This window comes from Carassius gibelio, chromosome B16, assembly GCF_023724105.1.
Source record: "Carassius gibelio isolate Cgi1373 ecotype wild population from Czech Republic chromosome B16, carGib1.2-hapl.c, whole genome shotgun sequence".
In the NCBI taxonomy this organism is placed as follows: domain Eukaryota; kingdom Metazoa; phylum Chordata; class Actinopteri; order Cypriniformes; family Cyprinidae; genus Carassius; species Carassius gibelio.
The window spans coordinates 7385933-7404502 of NC_068411.1; the positions used below are offsets into that span (position 1 = coordinate 7385933).

Here is an 18570-nt window from a genome sequence, read left to right on the forward strand (position 1 = left end):
GCTTTTTTTTTCCACAATTCATTCATATTCAGTTCACTGCACATTATGATTCACAATCCAGCGCTTAATGCCATTACATCATAATCTTTCTCCGTCAGCGTGAAGATAAACTCCCCACAGACTCCCAAGAAGATAAAGAAGCATCCTTCCTGTTCGCCGCAGAAGGGCCCCAGCAGCGGATCATGGAGCTGCCAGCTCGTGCAGCTGAAAACTGTGCTTCTCTATGGCTATCCAGCAAAACTAAAAGAGTATATTTCTTGTGATGTTTATTACAAAATGCCTCACCACGAATGTGGCACATGCAGAGCACTCCTGCACTCTTTCTGACGTGCATTTCCTGTTGGAGCAGAGGCTGCACGCACTGAGATGAGCTGCTCTCACTGCGAGAGCATGAGTCTCAAACAGATGGGTCTAAGTAAGCTCAGGTTAGCTCAGATCCCATAAATCTCAATCTCCCCACAGCGAGAGGATTCCCCAGTGCTCTTTTCCCACAAAGAACAGCACCCCTCGCTAGGTCCCTTTAGGGGCACCGAGAAGGACACTGTCATTGGAAGTTTTTCATGTGGAGGATCAGATGAACTCAGAGTAAGCCAGGTGATGCCAGACCCGGTCTGGAGAGCAAACACTTATGCATCCTCACCAAGACCATCAAGGAGCTCGACTTGGAGTGGTCATCTCTGGATGAGCCCTTCTGCAGCCTACTTGATGAATGATTCCTGCATCTGCAGCAAGCTAGAAGAAACCTGCCCCGTTCCTTCCTTAAGTCACAATGAATGTACTAGGTTGTGCCATGCCCCCTCTACTCTTCAGCATCAGCCCCCCTCACCTCTGTTGGTGGCGCTGAGGATCAGAGAAGCTGTGAGGGGAGTCAAACTCAGTTCCTGGAGGGCCGCAGTCCTGCAGAGTTTAGTCCCTACCTAAATGACGTGATTAGCTGGATCGGATGTGCTTAATTAGGGTTGAAGCGAAATTCTGCAGGGCTGTTGCCCTCTAGGAACTGAGTTTGACACCCCTGCTCTAAGCCAATGGACAACCGGGTGGTTCTTAAGTGGCACCTCTTGCTGATTTTAATGGAGATCAAGAACACGGACAAGAAAGTTTTCCTTGACTTCACGGTCTTGGCTCAGATGTTTTTTCAAGCCTTACACCACTTCCTGCCGAACTTCAATCCGGGGCAGCGTAGCTTGCATTCTCCAATCCAAAGTAGAGAGTCTGCTGGCAAAGAGTGTCATGTAATTGGTTCTGCAAGCTCAGGGTTTTACTTCCTAGTAGAGCCCCTTTCACACTGCATGTTGGACCCGCAATATTTCCAGAACATTGCCGGGTCGCCTTCTGTGTGAAAGCAACCACGTCCCGGAATTGATTACTGAATTGAACCCGGGTCGGGGACCTAGTAACATTGCGGGGTTCGACCCGGGACGAGCGCTGTGTGAACAAAAGCTAGATCTAATTCCGTGTCGAAGTGATGACGCGCGTTATCTCGCTACTCTTTTACCGGCTGTTTTGAAGGAAGATCAACGTTCGTGACGAAAACATATGTGCAAACTGTAATGAAGCAGAGATCAGTTAGTTCCTCACTTTCCGCGCTGACGCCGAGATCGTTTGCTTGCTTCAGTGAAAGTATAACGTGCCTAGCGTTGTCGACTCGTACATTACACGTCACGCCCTGATGTCACGTGTCGTTACGGGATCTTCAAGGGTTGTGTGTGAAAGCACGCACATGTCCCGGGTCATCACTGGCAGTGTGAAAGTGCAAAATCTAGCGACCAGGGAACAATTGCAGGAACACTTTACCCCTGTATTTGCCGGAATGGCAGTGTGAAAGGGGCTCTAGTTACATAGAGTTGTGGCCTCAGGCCCATACTTACTCTTATTAATTAGCAGTTCAGTATGTTGTTAACCTTAAAACAAATCCTCTCACATTTCCACAGGGAATAGTTTTTTTGTCTGTGGATTTGAAAGATGCATACTAGAATATCAAGATCCCCTCATCACAGACCATTTTTGTTATTTGTGTTAAAATCGGTGGTTCACCAGTATCCAGATTCAGTTTCATGTACACACATTTTACAAAGCCTGCTTCACATGCTGAAATCCCAGGTTTTGTCTCACATTCGGGATGCCACAAGTACCCACTGCTATCTCAAGGCCCTGGCCCCTTGGAAAGTCCCTCATCTGTACCCGACAGGATTGGATTTGAAGCTGGTCTCGAGGGGGACAGACAAATCCAACACAGGTTTGGGAGCTCTGTGCAAGGGTAGACCGGCGATCGGCTCGTGGTCAATCCTGGAGCAGCAGTGACGGATCAATTGCTTGGAGATGTTGGCAGTTCTTCCAGAGCCTTTCTGCCAAACCTGAAGGGGTACCATGTCTTGGTCTGTTTTGGACAACATGATAGTGGTAGCCTACATAAACCACCAAGGGGTCGCAGCCTCTGAACAGACTGGTGGAACACAAATTTCATTTGCTGAAGAAAGTGCATGTGCCGGGCAGACTGAACCAGGGAGTGGAGAGAGATTCTGATGAAATACATTCAGTGCCAACTTTTAATAGGCAGCTGGCTGCACGGGTTTTGGCGGGCTGAAATGCCATTTGTTCATGCAGCTGCACAAACGTGTTTCAATCAGACTTCATTACAGAGAAATGGTGTTTTCCCAAAGTGTCAGCTAAACGGAGCAGTGCTCGTTCATGTTATCTCAGGGAACTGTGGTTATGTTAGTAATCGAAACAATTTCTTAATGGTTTTACTGTTAAAAGAACTAAAAACGTGAATAAAATGTTTATTTCCAGGTCTGCAATTAAGAAAATATAAAAATCTTTAAAAGCCATAAACATTCCAGTTCATCTAACAGGTTCTTATATGATGTCTACAGGATTGATGCCAAGTTTGAACAAAAACCACAAAAGTAACGGCTTACTCCGGATAGTTTAAAACCCTGAATGCTTTATTGAAAGTATGTATACATAACACCTCTCCTACAGAACATTACATAATAGTACAATCACTTAGAATAATAACACACTGAAATGCAAAACAGATCCTCAAAACCTGCAATAAACTTAGTCATAGCCCAGAACTCCACCAGGGGCGCTACCGTTACCATCACCCCGTCTCAAGAGCACAAGAAAGTCAAACTAAGAATGAAATGAAACACAAATATTCAGAAGGAAAGTTCAATTGCATAAACCAGAACGTACAACACCACAATTCGGTGAGATCTCACATATATGTGAGGGTGTTTCTGCATGCACCTGTTTTGTCTTTTTGTTTGTGCGCGTCACTCCTCGCTAAAGGAACAGGTTCGGCTGGTCAGGGAGCAAATAACCTGTACAAGGAGTTTACCTGATGCAGGTGAGAAACGGTTAACATTTGTAAGGGAGGGTACATGGCAAGAAATACACACACATATTTATATATCTATAGATTCTTCATATTTATGTTTATGAAGAGCACATAATTACAGAATGAATCATAGTAGGCGAGTGATGACACTCTAAATACCTAAATCCTTAGGGGTACACCTGCGTGTACTAATGTGTCATATGGTACGAAAGTACAAGAAATTCACCAATAGAAAAAAGCATTTAAGAGGCCACTTGCCAAGACATCCGTTATATGATAATACAAGGGAAAAGGTAATAAAATAAAAAAATAACCCAAAATAAAAGCCAATAAAACTAAAAAAAGCTGATGAGTAATCATATATGTCCGAAATAAAGAACAACGTAAATAATATGTGATAATACTAGAGGAAACAAGACCAAAGAGGAGAACAAAAAAGGGCCGAACATCATGGAAACTGAACTCCGAAACATTTATGTGTCCGTTCTGACGAACTTACCGTAACAAAATCACTCGCCTCACACAGAGAGCCTGAACATTCACTGCAAAAATGACCTCATGCACGTTACGAACACCTAACGAAGGCAAAGTACGCACGCTGCAGGCCCGTATTTACACGTGGAACGTGACGTCGGCTCATTTGTGTCTCATTAGCATCTTAGCGAGCGTAGCTTAGTTAGTCTTCAACCCCTTGACCATAAAACAACCTGTTTTGTCCTGTCCTGTTATGCGTCTGTTTTCGTAAATCTTACATCTCAAGACTAAAGAATAGCAATCCATCACTTCCCGCTCTCAGAATAAAGTCTCATAAACTATGAAAAATATTGGTGTCATGATTGGACTTTTCGAAATCGAAACGAATTATCAATCAGTTAAAAAAATGCCTGTAAATTCAGTCATTTAAAATAGTCGTGAGGGAAACGAAAACAATCTCTTATATCTCTGCTGGTGAAGACACGTACGTTCAAGCATACGAGGTGGCTAAAAGAAGTTCATGCTGAAAAATAAAGATATGCTTTGTTCTCTCTCCGACACGTGCGAGAGTTTGCATTTTTTTTGTCTCCTCGCTAAGTCAATATTGTACAGAACACAAAGCAAGCCTGAGGCCTTGATTCATTCACAATAATAAATTAAAGCCGTAATAAATAACGATCTGAGCGATGTTTGTCCATTGGTGTGTGTGTGGGTGTGGCTTCAGGAGGCAGTCGTCCACTCAGGATGCAGTGTAGGGGAGGGGGAGGAGCTTGAGCCGAGGGGGGCGTGTCCTCGGTGAGGCGTGTAGCGTGTGCGTTTGGTGCCGCCACACGGATGTGAAGTCAGATGATGAAGGACAGCCGCCGGCTTCATGTGTCCGCTGCGCTGCGGGTGGGGATGTGAAACCGCCAGGAGAAAACATCTGTCTGCTGTTAGATTTACTTCATTCTTCATTCACAAAGTCTATAGTGTGTCTCACTGTACATTTTCCAAAGTGGACATCTGCTCCAGAGTCAACATCAACTGTCCATGCTATAGTTCTCTACAGGAGAAGACAAGCACAGATGGAGACCACAACCACAGCAACAGTTTCATTCCTCAATCTGAAAGCCACTTGATTAACAGAAGCATGTTTAAAAGATACAGATAGGAGTTGTATATATATAAAACAAAGTCCAGATTCGACATTTTTTACGTCGCAAATTAGCTAGTTAAAAAACAAAAAAAAACAATTATATATTTTATTTATATATAAAATTGTATTCCTTATTGATATTCCATATTGGCTTTAGTTTATGTAGTTATGAAAATTCGAAAGTCTACAAGACATGATTTGACAAATTACATTTTTGTTCCTGTATCATTTCCTACTGAAACAAGCAGTTCAAGCAGGTGACACAATAATTTGCTACTTGCTAATTCCCATTAAAAAAATATGCATACAGTTTGAGAATGCAGAGAGATCGCAGTGCCCTTAGTCTTTTTAGTGTGAATTTCTTGTCTAATTCTCAGATTAGAGAAGCTTTCTTTGCAGAATCATGGGTAATGTAGTTTTATCAGGTGTTCTTGCTGCTGAGTATGAATACGGTTGAAATAAGATGATATATGAAAATGCGAACAAATTTCTTCAATAAGCATCAAAGCATATTTACCATCAACTAAGAACTTGGTAGCTCAGTTGGTCTGTCTTTCTCAATTAAAAAAAAGTAATTAAAAATCTGGAAAATTCAGAACTGTAATTTTACAGTTTTTTTATCAGATATCGTTGAGTTATGAATACACTAGCACATAGATGTTCAGCTCAAATCTAATTTTAATTCCACTGCACTTCAGATTTTGATGAAAACAGCCAGGTACACACTAAAAATTTATTTAACTGTATATTTTCATTTTAGTATCATGACAATCCTATTTAATATTTAATACCAGCCACATTCTTAATTTTACTAAACATTTGTGCATTTTTTTTTTATATCTATACAGTTTATAGTTTAATTAATTTAGTTTTGTTATTTTTATTTCAGTAACACTAAACAAAAATGAGAAGGGGAAATGAGAAACGTTACTGACCAGGCAACTAGCTGAAATGAAGTTCACTTTTTTTTTTTTTTTTTATTAAATTTGATTTTATTTCAAGTAACAATTTATTAATTTATTTTTAAGGTTATAGTTTCAGTTAACTGTAATTACCTCATCTGTGTAGTGGACGTGTTATTTGTCCATGTGTTTATTTTGTTTTCAGGTTTACTGTTTTTAATTTTTCAATTTATTTGAATGTGTAATGTTGGAATGTGCATATTTAAGTTCAACTCGTTAAATACTATTTTATTCCATTTAGGTTTTTTTTGCTTTTGCAAGCTAATTTTAAATGTCCCAGTGGTACAGTAGTGCAAATATAAATCTCTGACTCATATGAGCTCATAAAAAAATCATGCATAATAATAACAAAATGCTGTTTAAACTTGTTTCATAGTTTACCAGCCAAATATTTTTCAGATGGAGTTTAACAATTTGTCGTTACAACAAACGAGCAGCATGTTGACTCTTACCGGTGAGCCCCTCGGTCTCCTGCGAGTCCAGAAAGGGTGCGGGACCCCAGACCCTCAGGGTGCCGTCGTCCGAGGCGCTGGCCATCAGGCCCGGCAGCACAGGGTTCCAGCTCACGCAGTTGACCGTGCGCGTGTGACCCGTCAGCTCCGCGATGGGCAGCTCGCTGCGCTTGTGCCAGATGTACACTTTGTGATCTAGAGATGAACACACAGATCAGATCTCTGCTGGATGCCTTCAGTCCGTTACACTGAGACGCAGACGTCCTTACCTTCACTGCCACTGGCGATAAAGTCTTCGTTGTAGCCGCCAAAGCAGGAGTGTATGGTGTAGAAGCCCTGAGTCACACCCTGGTACTTCCTGACTAACACGCGGTCCTGCAGGTCCCACAGATGAACTCCCTGCAGACACCAACACTCAGCACTGAGACTAAGACCCAATCCCAATTCTATTTTATACCCCTTCCCCTTCCTCTACCCCTCCGCCTATCCCTTCTCCTTGTCCTTTGAAACAGAGCATCAAGGGGTAAGGGAGAAAAAATATTCCCCTAAGGATTGGGACACCACTACTATGCCATCATACGTCATAATTTGTCATCTAGCTCTTACAATACACACATATACTGGTGTGCTGGTGTGCATTAGAGCCTTTAATTATCGTTCTGTATTAATGAGCTGCTTACTGACACACACACACACACACACATACATATCAGAAATCGCGCAGCTCACACATCCAGGAGAAAATAAACTTGTCAACGCTGCCCCACGACTTTTATTAAATACAGTTTAAATACGGAATCACTACATTATATTTTCCAGCGACGAGAGGACACAATCACGGTTTAAGTAAACTCACTCTAAAAAGAGAAATACACGCAACCTCCATTTCTCTCTCTCTCTCTCTCTCTGTCTCTCAATATTTGAGAAAATGGTTTAGCGATTTCTAATTATTGGGGGGATTAGTCAACGGCAGTTATCACCCTGATCAGACATATGCTTAATATGAATCACAATTGAATGTAACATAAAACAAATGATTACTTTTCGTTAAAATCTTTATTTATGCCAAAAAAGCTTACATTTTTACATATTTTGTTCGCTGTAGCAGCCATGTTGCCGAGATAATTCATACCCCTTCATTTGAAGTTTGGTCCCAAAATATCTTCGTTTGAAGGGCTGTCTGACCCTTCCCCTTCCCCTACCCCTCCAACCAAAAGAGAATAGTCACGTGACGTGACGTGAACGCAACGTAACGGACGGGTAGGGGAAAGGGGAAGGGCTAAGGTGTAGAATTGGGATTGGGCTTATTGGATATGAGCGGCATCACCAAAAACGAATGTAATGTGGTAAAGGTTTACAAAAAAGTTATTTGACTTAATAGCAGTTAAAGCATTAACAATGAACAATGTTCCACACCAAGACTCATAACTATATCAACATTCCGAAAATTGCAATGAAGAGTTCTATAAGAACTTCAGAATTCTCAAGTCAGAATCATAATTAGGTGATTCCCTGAAAGCACTTTTATTCGTAGATCTTTAGAATCACACCACGATCTCAGACAGTTCATAACAAATTCATAATAATAAGTGAGGCATCAGTGCAAAAAAGCTCCAAATTATGAAACACTCGTGTTCTCACACTCACCTGAGTTGCGACATTTAACAGAGCTAATCTCCCGCTCTTTGACACGGTGAAGGACATGATCGGATGGTCCTCTTGAACTCTGTGAGAGACCACAATCAAACTCACACCAAAAGCTGTAACGAGATCTAGGAGTGAGAAACGCAGTCAACATACATGTTCCTGTCGGTCAGATCTTCAAAGTTATATCCACGGATGCGCTGGTGTGTGTCAGAGGCCAGCACTGTCCTGCCGTCACTCACACACCACAGACACTGAACACGGACGCCCTCCCAGGAGTCCAGCAGGTTTCCGTCCAGATCCTGACCGATAACATCAACACGTCACCATTTACCATCACTTAGCAATGTGTGCCTTAAACTGCACCAGAACTCTCACTGGGTCAATCTCATATTTCACTGCAAAATATACACACGCACAAGTTTGTTAAAGGTTTGGTTTGAGTAAGTTGAATAAATGGATGCATTTTGACATTTCAATTCACCAAAGAAACCTGAAAAATAAGTTATATCATGGTTTCCAGAACACTGATAATAATATTAATGTTTCTTGAGCAGCAAATCAGCATATTGGACTGGAGTAATGATGCTGAAAATTCAGCTTTGATCAGAGGAATAAATTACATTTTACAATAGATTCACACAGAAAATGGTTATTTTAAACTGTAATAATATCTTAAAATATTACGGTTTTTATTGTATTTTTTATTCATTAAAAATTCAGCCTTTTTTGTATCTTATGACCTCAAATATATGAACAGCAGTGCTTTTTTTTTTTTTGATCTATATTTAATATAATGTCTATATTCTAATATAATAAATTAGAATTTAATATAATATACTTTAATATAATAAATCTATATTCTATATAATGTAAGCTGGTTTTAATAATAAAAAAAATATCAGTGTTTGTTTGATCAATAAATTAAAAAGAGATTATTTGATCTTGAAAAAAGGTAAATTGTGTAGAATTGTGCATAAAAAAAGTATATCCAGTTACTGCCAAACACCAATATTCTGCCTAATGCAAAATAAAATGACTATTTTCATTCACTACTTCTTACTTTTTCCTTTTGATGTCAAGCTGAAATATGACCTAATTCTACGCGAGAACTGTTGATGTACAGTAGTACTTACACACTGATAGAACTGGCCTCTCTGACCTCCGGTAACGAAACGCTTGCCGTCTGGATTCCAGGCCACGCTGGTCAGGCTATCCTCATGGGACTGGCTCATTTTAGTTCTCAGTTCCCCTGTCTGGAGGAGCAGAGCGGCGGATTAAACACGAGACGAGCCGGTGGAAGGAACCTGAGCGGGCGAGACCCTCACCTGCACGTTCCACAGCCAGAGCTCGGAGCAGTCGTCCGGGCCGCACGCTATCAGATACGTGTCGTCAGGGCTCCAGGCCAGATAGGAAACCCCATAGGCATGACCCTCCAACGTCTTCAGCTGCTTGAGCTGGTGAGAGTCCTGCCAAAACACCTCAGACCATCAGACTCCAGTGCTGGGTGGAAACTGATTACATGTGATCTGGATTACGTAATCAGATTCCAAAATTAAGTACTTGTAATTAGATTATTAAAGCAATAAGCCCCAAGAAGCCGTGGTTTACAGTAGGGATGCACAATATTGGATTTTTGCCGATATCCTATATGCCGATAACTCCTTTTTTTGGCCGATAACCGATACCAATATATAACTATTTTTAATTATGGTTAGTTTTTAAAAATAACTTATTTGTTAGAATTAAACAAAAATAAAGTTATTTTATAATGACAGTACATTGAAGATTTGAAAATAACTATAAATAAACTATATTAATCACAGTGTTATTTTTTCCTGTTTTTCAGAAATATGCATTTAAAATTTTGTTTTATGATTTAACATTTATAGCTCATAATTTGTTTAAAAAAATTAATCTAACTGCTAGCATGTGTGAGTTAATGTATTGCTCTTATCGGCATTATTTTTCATATCAGGCCGATGCCGATATTTACATTTAAAGCCGTTATCGGCCGATTCCGATATTGGTCTGATAATATCGAGCATCCCTAGTTTACAGTGAATTTATGACAGCTAAGGGGCGTTGTTAGGCAAGACGAGGAGCATGTTAGCTTTGAACAGCTTTGAATGCGGCTCAACTAATTGAAATCAAGGACCAGATCTATCCGTTTTATAAATTACATTTTAAAGTATTCATAATCAGATTAGTTACTTTTTTACTGATTACATTATTCACACGATAGCAATAAATTAATCATAATTGATTCATTCTCCCTTATTCTTCTTTTTAAAAAATTTTCCTTAATATTATAAGGTAATACGTTTATATTAAGAAACACATTTGCATGTTCAGGGTTCACGTTAATCAATGGTCACATAAAATATTTCTTATTTTTAGTAAGTTTTTTATTTTGATTGTTATTCTAAAACCATTTATTTTACATTTTTATGATTTCATTAAATTAATTATCTCCCTGCAGCTCCTTCACCTTGATATATTGTGATTTTTAATTGACGTGTGTTAAACAACAGTTCATGTTGTTAATAACAGCAAAAGTAACATTTTCTTTTTCTGTATAATTTTATATCAATATGGTACAATATCTTCTTTTTTAAATCAATTTGATAAATGAAAAGTAAATTCAAAAAGTAGTCTGCTTATATTAATTCAAATGTGTAATGTAATGGATTATGTTACAGACTACAACTTTTCTCATGTACTTTGGAATCAGTACAAGTAATCTATCCAGCACTGGTTATTTCATCAGGGAAAGGTCACTCACAGGGTCCACCTGCCAAATGATGACTGTTGTGTCTTTGGACCCCGAGGCCAGTTTGGTGCCATCATTGGAGAATTTACAGAACCAGACTTCATTGCAGTGCTCTGTCAAGATCTGCTGGGTGTAGCAGGGGAACTGTTTCCTGGAGATCACAGTCAATGCTTTTTAGAGAGCCTACATCAGACTACACTGACAAATGCAATGCCACAATCTCATATATATATATATATATATATATATATATATATATATATAGATAGATAGATATATAGAGACTACTTCTCTGTTCCAACACAAAGTGAGCCGAGCCGTTTCAGGACTGAAATCTGAAATCTCACACTAATTTTGGTATCAGAAGACAAACAAATTTGATGTTGCTAAGTTAATTATAATAATAGCATGTTGCCTACTCAAAGAAGTTAACACAACTACCTTACTTACTATCAAAAAGCAGCAAATCAGGAGTTTATTGAGGAAAACTCTTAACCCTAATCTAAAGTGCTACCAGATATTAAAACAATGCTAGCAGACTCACTAGAGCTCGGAACAGAGCTGATGTCTGACCTCGTTCATATCAAGCTGTACCTGCTGCACACGTGGTCTATGAGCAGAGACACATTGTCCAGTCCGCTGTCCAGTTTGGTGTTGTGGTAGAGACAGCGGTCTCTCTGCAGCTCCACGGCCTGCCGCAGGAGCGTCTGCAGACGACGGGGCGGCAGCATCACAGACGGGGGCAGAAACGCTGTAAGAGAGACACGAGAGAGAGATGGAGCAGAGGCCACGCAGGGTTAGACTCAGTTTCATCTCAATTCAGCCAACACAGGACATCAAGTCAAAGTCACATCTCTGATTGAGACTACTCAGGTTCCTCCACCCTGATTAATTTCATCTCCTGGATTGGCTGAACTGAAACAGAACTGACCCGAACCCTAGCTGAAGAAAAGAATTACATGAAACTGTAAAAAGAGGGAAAAAAGAAGGGATGAAGAGAGGAGGGAGTGAACAGAATGAATCAAATTGTGAATCATGTTAATAATGTTTAAACAAATAATTATAAAAATAATTCTCAGATAGAAAATAATTTTCCCAAAAGGCTTTGATTTCGTTGAATAAACATGAGCACTGCGCGTTTCAAAGTAAAAATGCAGCTTGGCTGTTTTTATATAAATGTATCTTTTTTTGATGTCATTTTCATTTCATCTTTTCTATAATGAGTGATAAAGCAGCATTCATGCAGTTTGTTTACAGTCGTTACTGGGGAAACCACTAGTTCTGCCGCTCCTAAAGCGCCTCCTGCTGGCAGAGACTGAATTTGCACTTTCAATAAGCCAGTCTGCTGTTTTATATTTACATTATATACATATATATTTCTCCCAGGTGAAGTGCCACCACACAGAGTGTCATCTGTGGGAAATGCTGTATATTAATGAATTTGCTGAATAAACAAAAAATTTTTTGTCTATCAACTTGTAACTATAGTCACAAATATAGCACAGCCTCTCATACCTAAATTCATAAATATTAAACTCACTTTTCTGAAAATACAGAAATGTCTTTTTTTTTTATAACAATTAAATGAACATTTGGGGGTGAATGATAAATCATTTCAATTAAATAATTAAGCCAATGTTGACATTTTGTGTAGAGAAGATCTTTAATAAGAACAATTATTAACCGTAAAGTTTTCAGCAAAACACTATCAAGGACATATTTTAGCTGGTGAATAGTTTAACCCTCACGTTGTGTTTCAGTCGTTTTAATTCGAAGAGGATTTTACTGATTTTATGTTTGTAATTTTTTGTATTTTTCACCTTGTTAGACTTGTGGCTTTCCCGTTCAAAAATATCTCTCATTATGATATTTTATTACTAACTATTGGATTTAGACTATTAATCAACTTCTTTTCTTTTATTAGCACAGGTTTTGTATTTTGTATTTCTTTTTCAAATTGATTTATGGACCTGAACATTGCCAAAACTATCCATAAATTATTATTTTTCACTCAAAAATTGCTCAGATAAAAACTAAATCCAAAACCTGTGCCAACTGAAAGAAAATAATTTTACAAAAAGATTTAGAAGCAATTTTTAAAAAGCCCAGTCTCCCTAATATCACACCCATTCATGTTAGTCTTTTATAATATCTCTTTAACTAACAGCAGTTCCTGAACGACATCATCCTCCAGGAAGTGACATCAGCAGCACTGACCTCAGTAAGGTTCAGCAGTGAGCGTTTGGTCGAATATTTTGTTAAAATATCCAGTTTGTTCAAACTACAAAAGAGAGCATCATTGACATAACACTAAAATGAACCTCAACATCCCACTTCAGCTTTTTATTTCAGTCCTGTTAGCAATCGTGTTGATGTTTTTTCCTCTGTGTAATAATCAAGGTATAATAATTAATTAATATAAAAAAAATAACATTATGGTCAAGTGTCCAAATGATCAGAGAATAGATCTAAAAGTCAATTTGCCCACTTATTGATATTTCCCCTAAATGTATTAGTTATAGCTACAGGAGTCAAGGGAAAGTTCATGTGAACTCACTCTGCAGCTTGTCGAGGAGTTTGGATCGCGAGGCCGTCCCTTTGCCTTCCCACTCGGCTTTAGCTCGCAGGTCATCGGGAAGACTGCACATCAGGTACCTACAGCAGACAGCGTGATGAACAACAGCACACACTGATCACATCAGGCTGGAGCCACACAGCTGTCAGACTCTCTTACAAGCTCTATGCTTCATGTGTGAGTCGCTTTTAACTGTGAGGGGATGCACCATATTGGGTTTTTGCTGATATCCGATATGCCGATAATTTTCAACTCTTTTTGGCCGATAACCGATATATAATTATTTTACATTTTGGTTCGTTTTTAACAATAACTTATTTAGAATTAAATAAACAATAATAAAATTATTTTATAATGACAGTACATTGAAGAATTGAAAATAACAATAAACCTAAAAATCACTGCATTTTTTCACCTTTTTTTTCCAAAAGATGCAGTTGTAACCTTTACATTTTATTTTTTGATTTAACATTTGTATACGGTCTATAGCAAAAGAGTTGTACAAATACTTAAAATCTTTTAGAGCTCATAATTTCTTTAAAAAATATAAAACTAGATCAATAACTGACCTAACTGCTAGCATGTGTGAGTTAATGTATTGCTCTTATCGGCATAATTTTTCATGTCAGGCCGATGCCGATATTTATATTTAAAGCCGTTATCGGCCGATTCGGTTTATTTTTTTAATTCGATTTTTTTTTTTTTTTTAAGGAAGCTTGTTTCCATCACTGAATAAAAAAGTGACTATCTCACTTCGCTCGTCTCGCAATAGTGACTTTTCGCAATAGTGACAAGAAAACTGTCCCCTCAGAAATGAAAAATGCAACTGCGTGTTCATATCTCACAATTCTGAGAAAGGAAGTCAGAAATGCGGGATATAAAATCGCAATTGGATTTTGCTTTAAGATTGGAGTGATTTTGTTGTGTCTGCATGTTTTTAAAAATGTTTATGCAAGTTTTAGTTTATTTAGTTTGATTTATTTTAGTAAATTAAATAAAAAAATGAGAAGGTTTGCTTTGACAACTGGCTGAAATAAAATCACTTTTAAAAGGTCTTTAATTTAGTCATTTGGTTTTAGTTTTTTGTTAGCAATAATTACCCTGCACTGAGGTCTAAAATCAGACCAATTTAACTTTTTCATGACCTACTCGACTCTTAAAAATTAAATCAGCATATCAGAATGATTTCTGAAGATCATGTGACACTGAAGAATGGATATGAAGCTGAAAATAAAGCCCTGCGTCACAGAAATAAAAAATACATTCAAACTGAAAACAGTTATTTTAAATAGTAAAATTATTTCACAATTTTACAGCTTTGGCTGTATTTCAGATCACATAAACGCAGGCTTGGTGAGCAGAAGAGACTTACTGTTCAAAACTTTTGACTGGCAGTGTAGTTGTTACATGAACAGAAAATGCATAATTACCAAAACCAAACCCTACATAAAGCACATGAGTTCATTTATATTACTCTGTACTAATTACACTGTAACAATAAGTTTTTTAGTAGAGTACACAATTCTTTGGAGGGTTCTTAAAAGCATAAAATGTATATATTTTGAACATCTGGAGCTGGCAGCACACAGGCAGAATTTCTTTCAGCTGCTTTCTTATGACAGGATGCCTTTGAATAAGACATTCAGACAAATGAGGAAATGACGTCAATGTTCTAATGCCCCCAAAATAGTAGTGGTGTGTGATACCCGCTGAGGACGTGGATGCGTTCAGTGTTGTACTTCAGGGGCGTGAGTTCGGCTCGGAGCACCTGCAGCGCTTCCAGAATCTTCCCGTCCTCCAGATACTCCAGATACTTCTGCTGCAGGAGCAGGAACTTCATCCGCTGGACACACAGGAGAACAGCAGTCAGGACGCTCATACAGCGATGTGCAGAGGTGTGTGTGATCAGAGGTGTGTGACTCTTACCACCACAGCGCTGGGGGAGTGCATCAGTGCTTTCAGCTCGTTCAGGTCGATCTCAGCCTGACAGAACACACACACACACACATTAACTGAGCTTTCACATGTTCACAAACCCTTATCTGATGCTTGTTTGGCTCGTTGTGACCCACATGACCATTACAAACACAAAAAGAGCAAAGTTTAGAAACACACAAAGGAGTAATCCTACTAGCTATTTATGGAAATCATAAGCAGTTTAATGATTCTGGTTCCAGCTCCGATTCCTCCGAACTGTTTTAATGAGCTATTATTCACTAAATCATCCTCTAAAGCCCGTAGTTAAATTATAAAACTGTTGCCGATTAAAAAAAAAAAAAAAAATGTGCATCATGTATGAGAGCCAGCATGTATACTATAAAAAGATGTAATTGTTAAATAACAAGAAACAACTTGCTTAAATGCAGTGATTAAAAAGATGGATGATGAATAAAGGTTGTCATCATGACAATCATGCGTGTTACTCAGAGATTTGTATCCGAGTAGTACATGCCCTTCTTTAAACTACTTTAGTGCTATGAAAGTGCTACTGTAAACACATGTCAATCACTCCCTAGCATGGCCATTCATGTCAGAACATGTCGAGAGTAACAGACTGGCCACGTGAAGACTCACCTTCTCCCATTCTCCCTCCATCACATGATTCCTGAACTTGGTAGCAGCAGGATGCTCAAGTCTACAGCCCGATTCCTGCATCAACAGGTCCACCGTTTGACTGAAACATGGAAGATGTTAATAAATATTGTGAAGTGAATTCATGGTCTCTTCACAGCCTCAGGATTACAGAAGTGATTCAGAATGTTATACTTCTGCACGCACACACACACACACACACACACACACACAGTTTCAATCTCCTAGCAACAAGAAGGCAGTGTTTGATTCATGAACATAATAAATAACATATAAACTCCTGAATGTGTCATTTCCTAGAAAGGAGCACCTTTCCTCCTCAACTCACTATAAACTGTGCGGAGCATTAATTCACCTGCTTCTCTACACCAAAAGAGAACAGGACTGTTTACTAGGCAAAACATACTGCAGTAAAGCTATTTACCTTGGTTCTACCTTGTCAACAATAACAACTTAACTAGTAAACTAATAAACTAGACATGTATAAATACACGTACATTTTTTTTCTTTTTTTTTTTTAAGTTATTGTTTATTGTTATTTTTGTTATTTTAAAGGTCTTGTGTACTCTGTCCGGTCCTGGCTCTTTAATTATACAGTATCTTAAATTATACTGTATGGTCTAAAACAATATTATATTATAGTGTCTGGCAATTTAGAGAAACATTAGCATGAACATACAAAAAATACCACAGCAACATCTTAACAGTCACTATTATTACACTATTATTAAAGCAGAAAACACTGCTGACACTGTCATGAGAACACAAAAACACCACTGACATGTCAAAAACACTGCTGACACCATCGTGAAAAGACTAAAACACCACTGAAACTTATTAAAAAACACAAAAACCACTGACATGGTACAAAAACATTACTCAGTATTCTTAAAAAAAAAAAAAAAAATCCACTGACATGTTACAAAATATAAAAATTACGCTCACTGCTGACACTGTTATTAGAAAACCTTAAAAGCACTGATTTTGTACAAAACACTACTGACACAGCTGTGAAAACAACAACGGCAGTGACATCACAAGAACACTACTGACACCATTGTGAAAAGATGAAAACACCACTAATCTAAAATAATAATATTAATAATAATAATAATAATAATAATAATAATAATTCACTGACATGTTACTTACAAAATACAAATATTACAATCACTGCTGACACTGTTATAAAAAATAAAAAAAAAATAAAACCACTGACTTGGTAGAAAAACACTACTGACACCATCATAACAACACAAACACTGACACTGTTATGAAAACAGTAACAGCAGCACTGACACGTTACAAAAACCATCGTCAAAACACTAATAAATCAGAAAAACCACTGACAGCATGATGAAACACACTGACACGGTCAGAGCCGCACTGACAGCACCGTGACCGATCCAGTAATAACCCGCTGATCGCTGCGGAGCTTCACTTACTCGAGTCCCAGCCCGTGGAGATGTTGTCCGATGAGCCGGATCACGTCCTCGTCGCTCTGGGACAGTCGTTTCTTCTTCTTCGTGCTGCTGTCAGACGCAGGGCTCTCGGTGGACGGCAGTCCGTTATTCGCGGAGGACAGCAGCCCGTTGGAGTGCACCGCTCCCGCGGCGGAGGTCGAGGACTCCCCGTTCCTGCAGGACTCCTGCTCCGGCTCCTGTGCTCCGGTCCCGTTGGCCTGCATCTTATAAAGCGCGTTTACAGCGGCGGATCTGCGCGAACGCAGGCTGTGATTGAGACGGATGTCCGAGCGCTGGTGGGGGGTTGGGAGAGACGCCGCAGAGAGGCCCGTGATCCCGGCAGCAGACGCCCCGCTCTCTCCTGCTCCCTCCGCCGCCGAGCCTCGGCTTTTCTTCCGCGGGGGCGGCGAAGCTCCGCCGGTTTCCGAGTCGGAGGAGGAGGCAGCGGAGGCCAGAGTTTCCTTGCCGGCGATGTCAGAGTCGAGACGCCTCACAGGCTCGATATCAGCGCGGTTACAGACACGGAAGCCGCCGCCGCTCGCTCTTGTTATTGTTTGTCAGAGAACAGCTGCAGGTCCATTATGGACGTCGGTCGGTGCGCGATGACGTCACCGGAAGCGCCGCAACAACCTTGAACTCTCTAGAATCATAAAGCCACACTCGAGAAAACTTCTTTTCTGCAAGGGATAATGTACTTCTCCAGTTGACTTACAGAAACGCTTTGTAGCCAATAATACTGTTACAGATAATGCTGGTATGACTGTTTTTACATTGAAAATAGGCCTAACAATATTTATATATAGCACATCATCAAAAATATAAAATAATTAGGCAGTGTCTACAAAGCTATAGTAATATCATGGTAATTTTGATATGTTTTCGTGTGTTTAATAAACAGTCAATATGCTAATAATATGCATGCTAGTTAATAGTGAGAACCTGTCCTTAAAATGAAATGTTACCCTAATATTTTAATAGATTTCTTTTGTATGTGCTTTTGAACCAGGAAAAAGTTGCTGAAAAAGTTGGTTTGCTGGTCTGGTTTTGGAGGAGTTTTAGGCACTTGTTCTGGGTGACCAGCAAATCAACTTTTTCTGCAGAATCTTAAATGAAGAAGCTTTTAAAGTCCTGGTTTTAACAACTATATCAGGGGAGTA

The 18570-nt window shown here is 39.1% G+C and overlaps 1 protein-coding gene across 2 annotated transcripts; it reads right to left on the reverse strand.

Moving 5' to 3' along the window:
• Window positions 1-2924: 2924 nt before the first annotated feature.
• LOC127974392 (WD repeat-containing protein 26) lies at window positions 2925-18254 on the reverse strand. 2 transcript variants are annotated; one of them, XM_052577606.1, is made up of 14 exons: window positions 17396-18253; window positions 15933-16032; window positions 15285-15341; window positions 15065-15201; window positions 13341-13438; window positions 11378-11534; window positions 10796-10934; window positions 9339-9479; window positions 9147-9266; window positions 8167-8312; window positions 8014-8092; window positions 6636-6765; window positions 6367-6561; window positions 2925-4859 (listed from the first exon to the last, which is right to left on the reverse strand). In XM_052577606.1, the coding sequence occupies exons 1-14, from the start codon at window positions 17635-17637 to the stop codon at window positions 4837-4839; spliced, it is 1764 nt and encodes a 587-aa protein (XP_052433566.1). In that variant the 5' UTR covers window positions 17638-18253; the 3' UTR covers window positions 2925-4836. The 2 variants fall into 2 exon arrangements, with proteins under 2 accessions (XP_052433566.1, XP_052433565.1); XM_052577605.1 differs by lacking the exon at window positions 2925-4859 and having other exon boundaries at window positions 5779-6561; window positions 17396-18254.
• Window positions 18255-18570: the final 316 nt, after the last annotated feature.